This window comes from Raphanus sativus, chromosome 3 (genome assembly GCF_000801105.2).
Source record: "Raphanus sativus cultivar WK10039 chromosome 3, ASM80110v3, whole genome shotgun sequence".
NCBI lineage: Eukaryota > Viridiplantae > Streptophyta > Magnoliopsida > Brassicales > Brassicaceae > Raphanus > Raphanus sativus.
In genome coordinates this window covers 389,318-409,437 of record NC_079513.1, presented here as the reverse complement: position 1 = coordinate 409,437, position 20,120 = coordinate 389,318, and the positions used below count along the sequence as shown (strand labels likewise).

The 20,120-nt window shown below is 39.1% G+C and overlaps 1 protein-coding gene across 1 annotated transcript; it reads right to left on the bottom strand.

Moving 5' to 3' along the window:
- Positions 1-16,011: 16,011 nt before the first annotated feature.
- LOC108847489 (60S ribosomal protein L19-3) lies at positions 16,012-17,347 on the bottom strand. Its single transcript, XM_018620736.2, has 4 exons — positions 17,159-17,347; positions 16,460-16,896; positions 16,343-16,368; positions 16,012-16,249 (listed from the first exon to the last, which is right to left on the bottom strand). Exons 1-4 carry the CDS (start codon positions 17,268-17,270, stop codon positions 16,222-16,224), a joined length of 603 nt encoding a protein of 200 aa, XP_018476238.2. The 5' UTR covers positions 17,271-17,347; the 3' UTR covers positions 16,012-16,221.
- Between the last annotated feature and the right edge of the window lie 2,773 nt (positions 17,348-20,120).

The window sequence follows — 20,120 nt, the reverse complement described above, 5'->3', positions numbered from 1 at the left end:
ATTTTCTCCGTAACTATATGTATACTATATGATCTTAAAATATATGTAATATCAATATAAATATTTTAAATAAAATGGAAAATCTAAACTAGAAATATAAGGATAAATATACATATGTTCGGATAACTTTGGATATTCATTCGGGTTCGGATATTACCCGTTCGAGTTTGGATATCCAAAGTCTCCTAAATCAATATCCGTTCGGGTATTTTTCTATTTTGGTTCAGATTTTGGTTCGGATTTTTTGGATCGGGTTTGAATACGGGTTCAAGTATCGGGTAAAGTATTCATCCCTATTGTCGAGATACAATTTGGTAAAACTTACACAATTTTTAACCAAATTCTACAACTTAAACGATTGTACAGCTCGATGAAACTTTGTTTGTTGAGAAGTTTTACTTTTGCATTTTTTCATATATGCGTGTAATATGAAAGATGTGTAGTGAGAGATAGGAAATCAGATAAGAAAAAAATCAGATAAATAATAAAGAAAGAAGAAGAAAATGAAGAAAAAGGAATAATTATTAGATAATAAGTGATTATCCAAATAAGGATAATGCTTATTCTTATGTTTTGTCCTTTTCTTCTATGTCGGTTGACACTAACCGACCTTCACTAGTATAAATAGATCATCCCCCTTATTTGTATCATACATATGAAAGTTCAATAATAATTATCAAACTCAACTCTCTTTCTCTCGTTGCTCACCACCAACACACACACATATATAATAAAGCTTTATATATTCTCTATTCTATTAATTCACAACACGTTATCAGCACGACGAGCTCTCTTATACCGACTGCTCTTAAACCAAGCAAGCGAAATAAGTTTTTAAATTTATGTCTTTCAATAATTTTAATTATTTAAATTATTTTTATTATTCCGGAGTGAGAGGCTAGGTCTTCTCCGTTTATTTTTTTCGGGAAGAGAGGCGTTGCCTTTCCCGACTGATCGTTAAGATAGGCTAGGCCTTCACGATCAGAGAAACACGTGGTAGGTTTTACCTCCGTGAATAAAAGGTTAAAGTAGAAGGCTAAGCCTCCTCGGACCTTGATTAAAAGAAAAGGTTAATATGGCCGACTATGTCGCCTCGAACCTTTGAAAATGATCAAATATGAAAGTCTAAGACTCCTGGATCATATGGTGGGTTGGACCCCCAATTTTATTTATGCTATTTAAATTTCTGCGATTTAAGTTTACGCAATTTAATTTTTGCATTTATTTTTATGCATTTAAATTCCCGTCTATATTTATATTATTAGTTTATAAATAAAGCAATCATGTCGAATTTAACAAAGCTCGAAATTAATGCCCTAGATATTACGAAAAATAATTATTTGATCTGGGCACTCGGTGCATAGATGCACCTGAGAGAAAATGAGCTTTGAGAAATCATCGATAAGTTAATCAGATGAGAAAAGAAAAGCCATGATATCTTACACCAATTTAAAGATGGTTTATAAGATGAGGTGTATCATGAAAAGATCTAGAAGATCTTTGAAAAACTAAATCCTTGAAAGAAAGGATTCACTAAATAATTGGAGTTGATGTAAATCCTCCATGAAAACTGAAAAGTTGGAAATCATGATACTAAACCATCAAGTCGGTCCTACTACAAAAGGACCAAGGTGTAGATGCGGTTGAAACCGCTATTGTGGTCGTGGAAGAGGACGAGGAAGAATATACCGTCCCTATGAAATAATAAGAACTTCCACGTAAATGAAAATGGTCGGGTGATAAAAGGCAAACAGAAAAGGTTTGCTACAGATATGGCAAGAAAAGAAACGTTTGGTACGTATTTGTTGTACGCCAAAATATTAGCCGATCTGTATTGATGGTCAATAAGAAAAGAGAAAGGAAGTGAGATATACTTCATCTCTTATGAACCCGGACCATCTTTCATAGATTTAATACTCATCTTGATGTTTTAAGATTTTCTGGGTAATTCAGAAAATAAATGGAAATATCGATGTGACATGAAAATTATTTTTCTAAACAATATTTTGAGATTCAGGATGGAGATAGATATACTTGACAGATAATGGATCATCATACATGGCTATTAAAGGTAACAAATATCTATCCTCTCTCAAAATAAATAAGTATAGTATCAGTAATGTATATATAAATTACTATTGGTTCTATAAGAGCTTATGATGAAAAGACATGCATAAGAGAAGGATGGCAAAAATTATGAATGAGTAGTAAACCTGAAGTTTACTGATATATAGCCATCCCCAATAATGTTATCGACATTATTGTGAAATGTTGAAAAACTAAAGGTTTTTCACATATAGCATGTCTTAAGAAAACAAAGAAACCATCATGGGTATTGAATCATCAAACAAGTTCAATAGATGTGATTTCTTTAAACAGTCCCAAATCAGGATCTCACTCTAAAGGATTTGAAACATAATTCATCCCAAATGGGAAATCTGAATATGTTATTGGTTCTAGAGTGGGATTCAGTACGAGATTTTAGACATGGAGTGTCATCATCTCGAGGGGGAGAATTAAAGAATCCTAGTGAGTGGAACAATGAGAATATTCTGTTCACTCGAAAAAGTACTTGATAAAGTAAATTCAAGCAAGATGATTCCCATGATCGGGTGTAAACATGCAGTTATGCATGTAATAGAGTCATATACAATCCAAAAGGGATGAAGTATATGGACTAATCAGAAATATGCTCGCAAGGTTGCTGGAAGCATATAAGCAGCTGATGGAATGAGATATGAGAAATGGATTATCATGAAAGTTATATAAGACAATCCATTTATAAAATGCCTGCCAGACATTTTGATAAAATAATGATCTCATAATCCAGCTGAAAAGGCTCCAATAAGAAAATGTGTCCTAAAAGGACGATATATGAGTCTATGGCACGCTAGAGACGTGATAGACCACTTTGGTTTCAAAGTGTCCTCAAAATGGAGCAAATATATGAATAGAGGACGAATCTCTTAAAGAGACCGTTGATATGGGTTAATGTGTAGTCAGGTACCTGGGTAAATCATCGATGATGAGAAAGAGATCTCGATTAACCATATCAGTACGGGTAAAAAGATGGAACCAAAGAGAAAATAGATTGTCGACAATAAATAAATGAAAAAGCGCTATATAAATGATGATCATGATCATGAATATACCTCTATATATGAGGATAGAGTGAATTGATTAGCCAAAAAGTGAATGAGGCAATCAATTTGATATAAAGCTCGTTAGAAAAACGAGAGATTCTTGGACAAAAGGTCCAATGTATATATTTCTCCAGAAAATGAAATAAAAGATAACCTTGAGGTATGAAAAACGGCTTGTTCTGAGGTTACTGGAGAAAATTTATAGTAGATGCAATATTAATATGTCTGGCAGGACACAAATGACTTGAGATGCATCTTAATAGTCCCTGGAGAATTAATGATATTCTCGGGAATGATAAAACTCTGAAAGAGTTAGAACAAGCCGTAAATGAGATATCTGGAACCAGTAACTGGTGATATGTTTACGGTACGGTTTGCCGATTGCCATTTTAATAAGAATGAATTCCAGCGTTAGGGGGAGGAACTAAAGGAATTTCTAAAAGAAATTACATGGTGTACACAGTTGTTGTTACACCTTAATCCCCCTACAAATTAAAGAGAGCTGGAAGTTTAGAAAATTGTGCATTTGCATAATTTGGCAAACCAGTTACCAGATGCGTTCACAGATACGAGAAGAGTGACGAAATCATATATACCCGCTGAAAATATTCCATCAAGAGTGGTTGTTCCTGGGGAACAAACTGATGGAAACAAAATAAATGAACCTGGGGTTCAGTTAAAGAGGGGGAGACCAGCGGGTTCAAAAGATAAAAATCCCCGAAAGAAAAAGAAATTGGTTGAACAAAGTGAAAAGGTTCCAGAAGAACCTGATATTGAAAAATGTCTGAAAGAAGGCATAGATGAAAAGGTTCAAGAAGAACCAAATAAAGATAAGGATCCAGATGACGAGGAGGGAACAGAAAAGTATGAGATTTCCATCAACTACGCCCTTGATCAAAGGTTATTGATCAGAAATAAGATAAAAGATGTTGATGGAATGTTCTCCTTTTCTGTGTCCAAAGAAATCAATCACGAAAGTGATGATCCCGATCCAAGATCCATTTTAGAATGTCAGAAAAGACATGATTGGGAGGAGTGGAAGAAGGCCATTCAAATTGAATTACTCTCCCTGAATAAAAGAGATATTTCACCCCACATAGCTAAGGTTCACATGGTTGTGAATAAAATATGGAGCTATGGAGATCCAAACTCAAAGGTAGAAGTCTACGATGTTAATGCGACTATGATGAGGTTTAGGATCATGAATCCGAAGATAAGGGAGAAGGTTATTAAGCGAGGCATGTGGAACATAGCTGGAGTTCCTATGATAGTCAAGAAGTGGACTCCTAAAACTGAAGAGGAGAAGCAGGAAGAGGTGTCTATTCCCATGTGGGTTCACCTTAGGAAGGTTCCGTTGCATATGTTCTCATGGGAGGCATTGAGCTTCATGACAAGTACAGTGGGTTCTCCGGTTCACTTGCATCCAGAAACATTAGCATGTTCAAACTTTGATGAGGCTAAAGTTTTTGTTAATGTGGATGTATCCAAGACATTGCCAAAGGAGATAGAGTTTACCATTGATGGGAAGGAGTTTACTGCGGAGTTCTATTACCCATGGTTGCCATCAAGATGCAGTTTATGTGAGAAATGGGGTCATAATGACAAAGTTTGTGTCATGAATAAAAAAGAGAAGATACAGGGTGAGCTGGGTAGTGGTATAAAGGGAGGATCCAAGGTTATTAGAGATCAAAATATACAAGGGGGAGATGTTGTAAAAGAGAAGAATATGGGAAGTAGTTCTGCAAAGAAATCATATGAGGTGAACGTAAGTGAGATGAAAGGAGGTGAGCAGGATATAATAGTGAAGTCTGGAGGAAAGAATGAGGAAGATTGGGCGTTGGTATCACCAGATAAAGTAGGAAGATCATCATCTCTGGTTCAGAAGCAAGTGGTGGAGATCTCAGCGTCTAAATTTGCAGTTCTAAGTTTGGAGGTTCAGGAAGAAGGTGAAATTATAGTTGAAGAGGCTAAAGAAGATGATAATGAATACATGGAGGAAGAGGAAGCGAATGATATAAGGGAGGAAGACCTGATAGAGGATGAGTTGTTGGAACAAAATGAGAAGGTTGTGGAGCAAAAAGGGGGGAAGAGAGTCCAGAAGACAAGAACTCAGGGTGTAAATCCTAGAGGAAAAAGGTCTTCTAGACGCAAGACTTAATTATGGGGAGCTTTTTCTGGAATGTGCGCGGATTGAATAAAGTTGTGAAGCATTCCGTTATTAGTGAGTGGGTAAACAATAAGGATTTGAAGTTTGGTTGTTTGTTGGAAACTAGAGTTAAGGAGAATAAGGCTGGGAGAATCTTGAATAAAGTGTTTAATGATTGGTCGTCAGTAATGAATTATGAAGAAAGTAGTGGTGGAAGAATCTGGTTTGTTTGGAGGGATTCAGTTCGGGTATCTCCGGTTTATAAGTCAGATCAGATCATCACAGTTCTAGTGGAGATGCAAAATGAGGAGTCTTTCTTCTGTTCGAGTATCTATGCTAGTAATCAAATTGAGGAGAGGAAAGGGTTATGGGAAGATCTTAAACACCACCATGAGTCGCCAAGCTTTAAAAATAAGGCGTGGATGTTAATGGGAGATTTTAATGAGATATTGGAAGGGGAAGAGAGTTCAGCTTATGTTAATACAGGTAGAGTTCCAAATGGGATGAAAGACTTTCAGAGTATGGTTCTTCACTGTCAGCTCACCGATATGGCTTATCAAGGTCCTTTATTTACTTGGTGCAATAAGAGGGAAGAAGGTGTGATCTGTAAGAAATTGGATAGAGTGTTGCTTAATGAAGAAGCTTTGCATCGGTTTAGTAATGCGTATTCAGTCTTTGAGTCGGGAGGTTGTTCAGACCATCTTAGATGCAAGATTCAGTTACTTCCGCCGAGTGAAAAGATCAGGAGACCTTTCAAGTATGTTAATGCTTTAAGTAGCATTCCATCTTTCCTCCCAATGATCCAAGAGTATTGGAGTTCCACAGAGAGATTATTTTCGTCAACTTCAGCAATGTATAGATTCTCCAAGAAGTTAAAAAATTTGAAGCCGTTAATTAGGGAATTGGGGAAAGAAAAGCTTGGGAACTTAACGAAGAGAACTAAAGAAGCTTATGGGAATCTTTGTGAGAAACAAGAAGCTACTTTACAGAATCCAACTGATGGAGCTATGAAGGATGAAGCTGATGCGTATGGTAAATGGATTCAAGTTGCAAGTTTAGAAGAGGATTTTCTGAAGCAGAGATCGAAGCTTCACTGGTTGGATGTTGGAGACCAGAATAATAAAACTTTTCACAGGGCTATCAGAACAAGGCAAGCTCAGAATATGATTAGAGAAATCAGATGTACTAATGGGGCTGTGGTTAATACGCATCAAGAGGTGAAGCAAGAGGCTGTCAGGTTTTTCTCTGACTTTCTCAATAGAAGACCAGATAATTATCAGGGTACTACAGTGGAAGAGTTGCAGGGTTTGTCTTCTTTTAGATGCACGGCAGATGATTGCAGAGGCTTAGAAGCTGAGGTTACTGAGGAGGAAGTTCGTAAAGTTCTTTTTGCTATGCCAAATAGTAAATCACCAGGTCCAGACGGTTATCCAGCTGAGTTTTTCAAGACAACATGGTCTGTTCTGGCTAGTGATTTCACTATTGCTGTTCAGTCTGTGTTTAAATTTGGATTTCTCCCCAAAGGTGTTAACTCTACTATTCTGGCATTGATCCCAAAGAAGTTAGACTCATTGGAGATGAGGGACTATCGCCCAATAGCCTGCTGTAATGTACTCTATAAGGTAGTTTCGAAAATCTTGGCTAACCGATTGAAGCTTATTTTACCGAGGATCATTCTTGAGAATCAATCTGCGTTTGTGCATGGGAGGTTGTTGATGGAGAATGTTTTGTTAGCTTCAGAGTTGGTTAAAGATTATCATAAGGAAACAGTGTCTTCAAGGTGCGTTATGAAAATAGACATCTCCAAAGCTTTTGATTCAGTTCAATGGGATTTTTTATTACAAAGTTTGACTGCTTTGGGGTTTCCGGAGAGATACATCCATTGGATCAGATTGTGTATAACGAGTCCTTCTTTTTCTGTGCAAGTGAATGGGGATTTGGCAGGCTATTTTCAAAGTGCAAGAGGGTTGCGTCAGGGTTGTTCTCTATCTCCTTATTTATTTGTTCTTTGTATGAATGTGCTCTCATGGAAAATAAATAAGGCAGCTATAGAGGGGAAGTTCAAGTTTCATCCGGGTTGTAGGAAGCTTTCATTGACGCATCTCTGTTTTGCTGACGACTTGATGGTTTTTGTCGAAGGGTCAAGAGCATCAGTTCAGGGAGCTCTTTCTGTTTTTGAGGAGTTTGAGATTTGGTCTGGTCTGAGTATAAGTTTAGAGAAGTCAACCATTTATATGGCTGGTGTATCTGCTGTGGAGAAGAGTAGTATCCTTTCAAATTTTAAATTTGCAGAAGGTGTTCTCCCAGTTCGCTATTTGGGTCTTCCTCTAATGACTAAAGGGATGAGCAAACAAGATTACCTTCCTCTTGTTGAGCAAATTAAAGGTAAAATAAGCTCCTGGACTTGTCGATACCTGTCTTATGCTGGTAGACTCCAGTTACTCAATTCTGTTCTCTTTAGTATTATAAATTTCTGGATTTCTGTATTTCGCCTTCCCAGTGGTTGTATTAAGGAATTAGAGAGAATCTGCTCTGCTTTTCTCTGGACTGGTCCTGTTCTGAGGGCTACAAATGCTAAGGTTTCCTGGCAAGATATCTGTAGTAAGAAAAGTGAAGGGGGTTTGGGGATAAGGAACTTAAAAGAAGTGAACAAAGTGTATGGGCTCAAGTTGATTTGGAGGATGCTTGCAGGAGTTTCTCTGTGGGGTAAATGGATTCATAACCATCTCCTAAAAGGGAAGAGCTTCTGGGAAATTAGAGTCAATACGCAATTGGGATCATGGATGTGGCATAAAATGCTTAAGTTGAGGGATTTGGCTAAATCATTTTATAAAAAAGAGTTGGGGAATGGAAGATTTACTTCGTTTTGGTTTGATAACTGGTCTAAAAAAGGAGTGTTATTTGACTTGCTTGGAGATCGTGGTGTGATTGATATGGGTGTTAACAGAAATGCAACAGTAGAAGAAGTAGTGTTGAGCCTTAGGAGGAGAAGAAGAAGACATCGTGTGAGTGTTCTGAATGAAATTGAAGCAGAGATTACATCTATTGCGAATTCTCTTAATCCGGAGAAGAATGATATTATTCTATGGAAAAGAGAGTCAGGTTATAAAGAAAGCTTCTCAACTCAAGAAACTTGGGAGATGATTAGAGTAAAGAAGCCGACTGGAGCTTGGGTAAAAGGTGTTTGGTTTGCTCATGGTACGCCAAAATTTTCTTTTATTACTTGGCTTTCAGTTCGCAATAGATTATCTACGATGGATAGAGTAGCTGTTTGGTGCTTGGGGGTTGATTCTACTTGCGTTCTTTGTAAAGCAAGTCAGGAATCTAGAGCTCATCTATTCTTTGAATGCTCGTATACTTCTAGTCTCTGGGAGTACATTGCCAAAGGGATTATGGGAAATTCTTATACAAAGATTTGGTCTGAGGTCCTTTTCTTTTTGAGTGACTCGACTTGGGAGAAGAAGAGACTGTTTTGTTTTCGCTATGCTTTTCAAGCAGTGATCTATGGGATTTGGAGAGAAAGAAATAGGATCAGACATGGTGAAAAGATTCTTCCAATGCAAGTGCTTCAAAGAATGATAGATAAGAGGATAAGGAACAGAATCAGTTTGATGAGGTCGAAGAAGGTTAAAGGAATGGAGGAGTTAATGGTCTACTGGTTTAGCGCTAGACATTAAGCTTTTTATCTTCGATGTGAGGTCTTTGAGTTGGGTAGTAGAGTGTGTTTTAAATGCTGGAGTTGCTGTTTTCTTATCAAGATTGCTATCCCCTTGCTATCCCCTTGCTATGAGTTTTCTTACTCTTTTTCCATCAATAGAGTTTTGTCCCATTTGGGTTTTCTCTATTGATGGTTTTAATGAGGAGAAACTCATAGCACTCCCAAACTCAACTTGTGTCTCATGGTTAGTTTGAGGGGGATAAAGGGATTGGAGTTGATGTTTCTTAGAAGTTGTGTTCTTTGGAGTAGAGTTTGTGATTGTTTTTAATTTGATTTGTTAGTTAGCTTGATTGCTTGTTGCCCAAGTTAAACAGTATGCACTTGTTGTAGTAAGGCTTTTTTGATGAATAAATTTAACATTCATTCAAAAAAAAAAAAAAAAAGAGATGTCTTTGGACCTATTGTCATAACGCCTGAGAATATAAATCCTGTTGGGTATAAGTGGGTATTCGTGAGAAAAAGAAATGAAAAGAATTAAGTAACACGATATAAAGCCCGATTAGTAGCCCAAGGTTTTTCTCAGAGACCGGGAGTTGATTTTGAGGAAACATATTCCCCGGTAATGGATGCAATTACGTTTAGATTTTTGATGAGCCTTACGGCGTCAAAAACTCTTGAGATGCATCTCATGGACGTTGTGACAGCTTATTTATATGGATCGTTGGATAATGATATATATATGAGACTCCCTGAAGGATTGAAAATGCCAGGGGCATTGAAAGAAAAATCCAGGGAGGTATGTTCGGTCAAGTTACAGCGATCACTATACGGATTAAAACAATCCGGACGCATGTGGTACAATCGCTTAAGTGAATATCTCTTGAGTAAAGGATATGTGAACAATGCGATATGTCCCTGCGTTTTTGTTAAGAAATCGTCATCTGGCCTTGTGATCATTGCTGTATATGTAGATGACCTGAACATGATTGGAACTCAAAAGGAGGTTGATGATGCTCGAACTCATATGAAAGAGGAGTTCGAAATGAAAGATCTTGGAAAGACAAAGTTTTGTCTTGGGCTCCAGTTAGAGCATCTCCGAGAAGGGATATTTGTGCATCAATCAAACTATACGAAAAGGTTATTGAAACGCTTTCGTATGGACCAAGCGACTCCTTTGAGTACTCCAATGGTTGGTAGATCTCTCAATGTTGAGAGTGATCCTTTTAGACCCTGTGAAGATAGCGAAAAGATATTAGGTCCTGAAGTACCTTATATGAGTGCTATCGGTGGGTTTTTATACTTAGCAAACTGTACCAGGCCTGATATTGCTTTTGCAACTAATCTCTTAGCAAGATATAGCTCTGCTCCTACTCACAGGCATTGGAACGGAATAAAACATCTATTCCGTTATTTACAAGGTACAGTTGATTTAGGGTTAATGTATTTTAGAAAACCCGAGTTTGGTATGGTTGGTTTTGCAGATGCAGGATTCTTATCAGATCCTCATAAAGCTCGATCGCAAACCGGCTATGTTTTTACAATTGGTGGAACCGCGATCTCTTGACGGTCCCAAAAACAAACTCTGGTTGCAACTTCTTCAAACCATGCAGAGACTATTACGCTTCACGAAGCATGTCGAGAATGTGTGTGGTTAAGATCAATGAGTCACCACATACAAGATTCAAGCGGAATAGTTAACAAGAAAGAGCCGACGAAAGTTTTTGAAGATAACTCGGCTTGCGTCGCTCAACTCAAAGAAGGTTATATTAAGAGCGACAGAACGAAGCATATCCCTCCAAGATTTTTCTCGTACATTCGGGAACTCGAGAAAAATAAAGAAGTGGACATCGAATATGTACGGTCATGCGACAATCCGGCTGACTTGTTCACTAAGTCTCTTCCGACTACAATATTCCGGAAACACGTCGACGGTATCGGGATGCGGCGTTTACGTGACTTATGAAGAAAAAGCTATGTCCATTATTCTTAGGAAGAGATTACGTCAGTGTACTCTTTTTCCCTTATCATGATTTTTATCCCACTGGGTTTTTCCATGATTAGGTTTTTAACGAGGCACTACGTAACACCAAATTGGATAATCAAGGAGGAGTATTAGATAATAAGTGATTATCCAAATAAGGATAATGCTTATCCTTATGTTTTGTCCTTTTCTTCTATGTCGGTTGACACTAACCGACATTCACTAGTATAAATAGATCATCCCCCTCATTTGTATCATACATATGAAAGTTCAATAATAATTATCAAACTCAACTCTCTTTCTCTCGTTGCTCACCACCAACACACACATATATAATAAACCTTTATATATTCTCTATTCTATTAATTCACAACAATAACATATTTATGGACGAGGAAATCCCAAAAAAATAGGAGAACGGCGGAAAAATAGAGAGAGGCATGAGTTTTAGACATGTGTGATTTTGATTCTTCCAAGAAGTATCGATTAGAAGCAGGCCCGGCCCACGGCCGAAGCAAAGTAAGCAACGCTGTATCGCACACAATTTTAGAAGTTAGTGAATCTCTTTTTTTTTTTAAGAAAAAAAATCTGGGTAATGTTTTGTCATTTTTAGATGCTAGTCATTGTTATTTTTGTTAGTTTAGGTTAAGCAATCATGTTATTGAATGTGTAAATGTGGTAATATGCAATACATAATCTAATTCAAATGTTCTTCATTTTTTTCTTTGCTTTTGAATTTAATGAAAAATAATTAGTATTATTTATTTGTTTGAACTTTGAATATCAAATCACATTTTCTAGTATTGAGTGCAAGGCACACTTCTAGTATTGAGGAGGACCTCCAAAAACCATGTACCAGCGCTGGTTAGAAGAGCTTATCACGTATCAGTCTAGTTAGCTTCAACCCCCTCATATTTAGGGTTTTTAGGGTTTATGTTTGATGGTTAACTTCATTTTTAGGTTCGTGTATTGAAGAAGAGGAAGATGATGAAATGGAAGTGGACTATCAGTGCCCATTCTGCACAGATGATTATGATTAAGTTCAGTTGTGTCACCATTTCGACGAAGAGCATCACCTAGACGCTAACAATGGGGTAATTACAGTTTGATATCATCAGCCATGTTTGTGTTAGAGTATATATTGTTTAGATATTGTGTATCTCATAGATACCCTAGATATTCTCTCTAGAACATTCCTTGTACGTACTATATATACTCTCCTCATATAATGATACGAGATACAGAGTTTCCTATCTTACATGGTATCAGACGCTAAACCCTAGCCACCAAGCTACTAGCGATCGATCCTATCTCCGCTCTCTTCTCTTCTCTCCTCTCTCTCTTTCGTATCTTCTCCCTCTCCACTCACAAACAATGGCTGCTCTTGCATCGACCATTGACAAACCCTTTGGGATCTCGCAAATCAAAGCGTACATCCCTATTTCTCTCGACATGACAAAGCTTAACTACGACAAGTGGCGTGAACTCTTTGAAACCCACTGTGTCAGCTTTGGTGTTTTACAACACATTGACGGTTCCTCCTCTTCAACTCCTGCAACGGAGAAAGAGTGGAAGGAACGTGATGGACTTGTGAAGATGTGGATCTACGGCACCATCTCCGACTCCATCATCGATACAGTTCTCAAGAAGAACGCTACGGCACGCGATCTCTGGCTCTCCATCGAGAATCTCTTTCGCGACAACAAGGAAGCTCGTGCTCTCCAACTAGAGAACGATCTCCGCACGTTGGTCATCGGCGACCTCTCTGTGCACGACTACTGCCAGAAGATGAAGACCACTGCCGATCTCCTTGCCAACATTGATGCTCCAGTGACTGAACGAGCTCTGGTCTCGCATCTCCTAAACGGGCTATCCGACAAGTTTGACTCCATCATCAACGTGATCCAACACAAGTCACCGTTTCCGACTTTACTCGAGGCTCGATCGATGTTGCAGATGGAAGAGACTCGTCTCTCCAAACAGGTGAAACCCTCACCACGTCATCATGACAACTCGTCGTCCTCAACGGTTCTCTACGCCGGCGCTGATGGCAATTCTCGTCCCTCCAACAACAACAACAATCACCACAACTCTGGTCGTGGAAACAGAGGTCGTCATCGCGGTAACGGACGATCTCGGGGCAGAGGACGCTACAACAACAACTGGCAACAGAATCCATATGGCTCGCCTTGGTATTATAACCAACAGCCTCATGCTTATGCACCAATACCGCCACACTATGCATACCCTCCTCCGGGATACGCCCCTTACTCACCAGGCCCGCTCCAGCAGTACCAACATCAGCCGGGGACTCCTGCTCACCAAGGCATCCTCGGGTCTCATCCTTCACCGCCGAATCAGCAAGCCCATATGGCGCAGTTGACAACTACTCCGCAGTTGACTCAACTCCCTCCTGGTCTTACTCATGCATTCAATACGATGACCCTTCAGGAACCAGACAATGCATGGTACATGGACTCCGGAGCCTCCACGCACATCACCTCCAATGCAGGTAACCTACAATCTCTTTTTAATATGAGCACCATAACTCCAGTTACCGTTGGTAATGGTTCCGTAGCTGCCGTTCAGAACTCTGGTCATGGTAAAATTGTTTCCCCTTCTCGCTCTTTTGACCTTCACAATGTTCTGGTTTGCCCCGCCATTATCAAAAATCTAATATCTGTTCGCAAGTTTGTTACAGATAATGCTTGTGCCATTGAATTTGACCCATTTGGTTTTTGTATTAAGGATCTTCGGACTCGGACCAACCTGCTCAGGTGTGACAGCTCCGGACCCTTATATTCAGTGACGCCTTCACCACCACTATCCTCTCATTCCGCTTTCACTACAACGTCACTGAACAGTTCTGTCTGGCACAAGCGTCTAGGGCATCCCAGCAACTCTTCTCTCTCTCGCATTTTGTCTTCTTTTTCTCATTCTTTTCCAAAAACAGACTTGACGGCTTTGTGTCAAGCATGCCAACTTGGCAAGCACACTCGTTTACCTTTTTATCAGTCAAACACTATTGTTTCTCATCCTTTTGAAATTGTGCACTCTGACATTTGGACCTCTCCTATTATTAGTCATAGTGGTCTTAAGTATTATCTTGTCTTTCTTGATCAGTTTACCCACTTTATTTGGGTATATCCCCTTCATCGTAAAAGTGATACTTTTGGCAAATATCTGCATTTCTCTAACTATGTGCAGACACAATTTCATAGCTCCATCAAATCATTACAATGCGACAATGGCGGAGAGTATGATAACCGTGCGTTCAAAGCTCATCTGGCATCGACTGGAACAACTCTGCGATTCTCTTGTCCCCATACATCTCAACAAAATGGCCGAGCTGAGCGCATTCTCCGCACCATCAACAACATGATTCGCACACTCCTGTTTCAGGCGTCCGTTCCTCCTGAGTTTTGGGTGGAGGCGTTACACACAGCAGCTTATCTTCTCAACATCTTACCCTCGGTGGCAATTAACAACGAGATCCCAGCCACTCGCCTTCTCAAGAAAGTACCAGAATATCAACATCTACGAACGTTTGGCTGTCTCTGCTACCCTAATCTGCTGCCAACATCACCGCACAAGCTAGCTCCGCGCTCCACACCGTGCGTATTCCTTGGATATCCAACTGATCATCGCGGTTACCGGTGCTTTGACCTACACAGTCGCCGGATCATACTTTCTCGCCACGTCGTATTTGATGAGACGATCTTCCCGTTCACTCAAAAATCTGTTACACCTTCTTCCACCTGTGCTCCGTTAGATCTTCCTCCTCCACCTATTCCTCGTCAAACACATCTCCCAACTGTGCTTCCTCCTCCTATTCCAGCTCCAGTTCCACCACCACCTCTTCCTCCTCAAAACACTCATTCTATGACCACTAGAGGTAAAAGCGGCATCACCAAACCGCGAACTCCCTTGTGCCTTCACACTGATAAAACAATTTCTCCTATACCATTGTCTCATGTTCATGCAGCTAAGGATCCTATCTGGAACAATTCTATGCATGTAGAACATGATGCTCATATTAAAAAGGGAACGTGGGTTCTTGTACCACGCCCGAAGAATACTAACATTGTGCGTTCTATGTGGCTTTATAAGCATAAGTTTAATGCAGATGGCACCATCCGCAATCACAAGTCTAGACTCGTCGCCAATGGGAAATCACAACAACTCGGCATCGATTGTGACAAGACGTTCAGCCCCGTCGTCAAACCGGCAACGATTCGCACTGTCCTCCATGTCGCTCTCGCTCGCGACTGGCCACTCCATCAACTCGATGTGAAGAACGCCTTCCTCAATGGCGACCTCGAAGAAACTGGATCTGACGAGCATGTTTCCTCTCTCTACTAGCCATGTTCCTATCTTACAGTTTGATCACATCTGACGACTTCTGAGTAAGACTAAGAAAGCATGTAATACATTGTTTGAATCTTTGTTGCTCTTGGTCAAGTAGTTTATATATGAAACTCTAGCAAAAGTTATTAACCTGAGTAGTGTTATTGTAAGCCAATTAGCTTATTTTTATCTTTCAAACTTCGTTTACAGCTCGTAATATTAATTGAGGCCGGATATATCTTTACCAACCACTTCTTGTGTAGTTATCACATCTAGAGACCAGAAAGTTTTGCCCTTGTGTTCATCTTCAACCAGATGACAAGCATCTTAATATAAGCTCCTCATTCATGTCTTGTAACGCTTGAATAGCTTCCACCGAATCCTCGATTCAGATGGTTTTGGTTTCATCAACACGAGGCTTCTTCATCTTTATAAGGTTTGTATCAGTAGGCCCAAGTTGATGATCTCTTTTGTTCTTGGGTTCAAACGAAACAGATGGTTTGTATCAGTAGGCCCAAGTTGATGTTCTCTTTTGTTCTTGGGTTCAAACAAAACAGAGTTGCTATCGTCTTCGGCACTCAACTTAGACAAATCTGTTGTAACGTAACCTTGGACTTGAACTCTTGGAACTCGGTTTCATGATCAAACCTATCCCGGAATAGTCAGAACAGACACAAACATGTCTTGAGCTGAAAGAACTCTGTTTCTTTTACTCTAATAATAGTTTCTCTTTAGATAAGCCTGTGAACGGACATATTACTGAGATGATAGGAAATAAAAAAGTATTTGAAGACTAAAACACAGCGAACTGCTGACAAAACTAATGAAGAAGACACTCATACGTGTCGCAGATAAATTGTTTGATAAAGCTAAATCACAAAAAAAAAACGTTCCAAAATTATCTGCTAAAGAAAAAGTCACTAAAGAACAAAGCTTATTCTTCTTCTCACTTGTTGGACCTTTTAGCTGGGTCCCTGCAAGAACAAACAACCCAAAGCAAGAGTTTAGAACCTCCCCACAATACAATAAAAGCTTGATCGAATTACGATGAAAAGATCAATACTTACTCTGCAGGTACATTTCCTCCAGGACCCTGAAACAAAACCAAAAAAACATATCAAAATCAAATGAATCAGTGAGTTCACCAAACCATATACATCATATACACAAGCACAAGAGCTCACCATGGCAAGTCTTTCCTCTCTACGAGCATGTTTCCTCTCTCTACTAGCCTTGTTCTTAGCCCTCTTAGCCTCAAACTGATCAGACAGAGTCTTCTCCCTAGCCTTCTCAGCCTTGGACTTATGGATACTCTCCATCAACACACGCTTGTTCTTGAAAACGTTCCCCTTCACCTTCATGTACATGTCATGGTACATGTGCCTGTCAATCTTCTTGGACTCACGGTACTTCTTGAGAAGACGCCTCAACACTCTCATCCTCCTCATCCACAAAACTTTAGTCGGCAGCCTCGCCTCCCTGGTACCTTTCCTCTTACCGTAACCAGAGTGACGTCCCTTCATCTTGGCGATCTTCATGCGTTGTGCTCTGGAGCGTGAGTGGATCTTTGTTGGCTTCTTGATGATGAATCCATCATTCACTAGCCTCCTTATGTTTTGGCCTGATACATACATAACAACACAGTACAGTATCTTAACAATCAATCATGAAACAGTGAGATGAATCCATAACAATCAGGAAACCCTAGCTCATGATATCAAGAAACAACATAGTGAATCCAAGATCAATCATCAAACGATGACAAATTGAACTAACATCAACGGTATTGGATTCGATCTCAAATTCAATAATCATTCAACGAATCAAGCTACCATCATCATCAACAGTGAAATCGAAACAACAAGGTAGAAGAAGAAGGTTACGAGAGTTGGCCATGGCGATGTCGTTGCCTTCGTTTGGGTCGAGCCATACTTTGCCCTTTCCGCACTTGAGCACTGAGGCTGCGATACGCTTCTGGAGCTTCAACGCCACCATTTCTTTCGCCTTCTCTCCCTTCTCCAAGGTAAAGCTAGTCTACGTGGAAGACCATTTCTTTATGGCCTTGATTGGTAAAGCATTAGCAGAAACAGTAGCAGTAAGCAGCAGAAGCAGTATGCAGCAGAAGCTGTATGCTATATTAGTTACAATCAAATTATATGATTGGCAAAGCTGTAGCATTTAAAATATTAAATGACCAAAATAGACATAATTAAAACTAAAGAATTAAAGAAAAAAGAAAAAGAACAAATGATCACGTACACAAGTTTTCCAGCAACTAAAAACAAATCACGTACACAAGTTTTCCAGCAACTAAAAACAATCTTATGAAAAACAAAGTAAGCTAAATTAATTAACTAATAGCGAGCATTCCAAATACTTTCTGCGATATGGTTACGTACTTCTGCCATGTAAGTATCTCCTGTAGGTTCATAAGAGCATCTCCATCCCTGAACCCCAAAAATGGGGTTCATAACTTTTTTTTTTTTTTTTTTTTTTTTTTTTTTTTTTTTTTTTTAAAAAAAAAAAAAAAAAAAAAAAACCAGCCACTCGCGGGTCGCCACGTATGCATGGGACCCGCGCACAGTACTAGAGGCACCTCTTGCGGAAGAGGTGAGAGAGTAAAGTTTTAAAAAAAAAATGGGTCCCCTTGTGGGCCCCACCGCTTAAGGACTCATTAAGAGTCAGCGATGGAGCTGCTCTAACGCATGACTTCAACTTCTGCTGCATCTTCTATATTCGAACCGTTCAATTCTTGTTCTTCCATCCTTTCGTACTCATCAAAATCGTCATCTTTTGTGGTTGAATCACGTATAAAATTATGAAGGGCCATTGTCGCAACGACTATTTTGCATTGCATCGGTAAGTTATAACGTGCCTCATTTTTCAGAATCCGCCACTTAGCTTTCCACACCCCAAACGAACGTTCGATCACTGAACGTAAAGACGAATGACGTTTGTTAAACCATTCACTTGCACTACTAGGTGGTCCATCACCCCACTGATGTGGGTGGTATCTTGTTCTACGGTATGGAGCTAAATATCCTTTTCTGTTCGGATATCCAGAATCAACAACAAAATATTTTCCTTCTGGAGGTGTCGGGAAAAATGTGTCACTCTGCGCACAATAAGTAAGAACTTTTGTATCATGTGCTCTGCCTGGAGTCCCGACATACGCATATATGAACTTCATATCCAAGTTACAAATAGCAAGTACGTTCATTGAGGCAAATTGCTTTCTCACATTCCAAAATCTTTCTTTTTGATCACTTCTGACCCTTACTGACACATGAGTACCATCAAGAGCTCCAATACAATCACGAAAATGAGGCCAGTACCTTTTATTAGAGTATAGACGATTGCTTGTCTGATTAAACTCATCATGACAAGGCTTTAATATATCCTTGGAGAGAAGAAGGACAGCATCTAATACCTCCATAAATTTTCGGTTCACCGTCTCCTGACTACGCTGAAAGTTCTTAGCAATTTGTCGTTGTACTTCATCATGTCCAAGTGTTTCCAAAAACATTGCCACAGCCTCTTCTAATGAGCACTCACGTGACTCTTCTAGGTTATACTTGTTCCTTAAAGTATCACATAACTCTATAAAAGTTTCTTTATTCATTCGTACCGTTTCATAGCATTCTCTACCAGAACCATTAATCATCTGCATTGTATGACGCAATCCACGGCCTCGGTCTGTTCTCATCAACTGTCTATCACCGTAAGGATTAGGATATGCACTTTCGACCAACAATCGAATTACCATAAGTATGTTTTGATTACATACCATGGCAACTTCCTGAAAAACAAATATAATATACTAAAAAGTTAGCATACGACAAGTATATAACAACGTTACGTAAACATTAGAAAATAAAGAAGAAGCATACACAATATTCAAAGCAAACATCCAAATTAAAGCAAAAAACTCATATAAATTCAGAAAAACACCACGTCATGTGATACACATTTAAATTCATAAATCCAAAGCAAACACCAATTTAAATTCATAAATCCAAAGCAAACACCCAAGCTTAAAACACAGAGAAAATATAAAGCATCTAGTTCATTTTTCCAGTAACCCTTTCGAGATACTTTATTTTTTGTTTCTCATTCGGTAACGTCATAAAGATTTGACGTCCATTCTCGTTGCTAGCTAGGTAATCAAGAGATGCCCAGTACAGCTCACTTTCTTGGTCTAGGGTAGACAGCTTCAACAACTCCTCTGTGCATATAGCAGTATTAAATGGGTTAAAGGAGTCAAATGTTTGTCGACCTGCTGACCAAAACCTCTCTTGATTTTCTAACGTACTTGTGATACGGTCCCAATGATCTAAATTGGGCTTTTTCCGAGAAGATCTTATTCTGGAGGTTTTTTCTTGATGTGCTCTTTTGGAACTATGCAACTGGTGAGTCTTTTGATTATCTTCAGGCATATTGATTGGAGATGATATCTCGTCATATTCTTCTTCAGATTCTATACGTTGAGGTAGTTGGCTCGGTCCTTCTTGATGTTGCCAACCTTCACTAACCGAGATTGTAACTTTAAGGTATAAAGAATCAAGGAGTGGAATATCACGCAACGGATGGACACGGAGTTTCGTGGCTTCTGGACATGCCTACAATGAACATAAATGTTTTAAGTTGATTAAAAATTGTAAAAAAAAATGAACCAGTAATTAGAGCTTATTAAAAAGTACCTTAATTAGCTGATCCCACCAATCTGCACTCATATCAATCTCACCAAATTCAGTGAAACCTAACCCAGTCGCATTCTTTGTGACACGTTTATATATATCATACTGCCTTCGTAGATGTCCAAGGCGACTTTTGAATTTCCCCCAT

What these genes read in the sequence shown, in the direction of transcription:
- LOC108847489 (XM_018620736.2), bottom strand. Translation starts at nt 17,270, where the DNA reads ATGGTGGCGTTGAAGCTCCAGAAGCGTATCGCAGCCTCAGTGCTCAAG. An exon ending in CATCGCCATGGCCAACTCTC is followed by an intron (nt 16,897 to 17,158) that starts GTAACCTTCTTC and finishes TGTATGTATCAG; the next exon opens with GCCAAAACATAAGGAGGCTA. An exon ending in GGAGGAAATGTACCTGCAGA is followed by an intron (nt 16,250 to 16,342) that starts GTAAGTATTGAT and finishes TTGTTCTTGCAG; the next exon opens with GGACCCAGCTAAAAGGTCCA.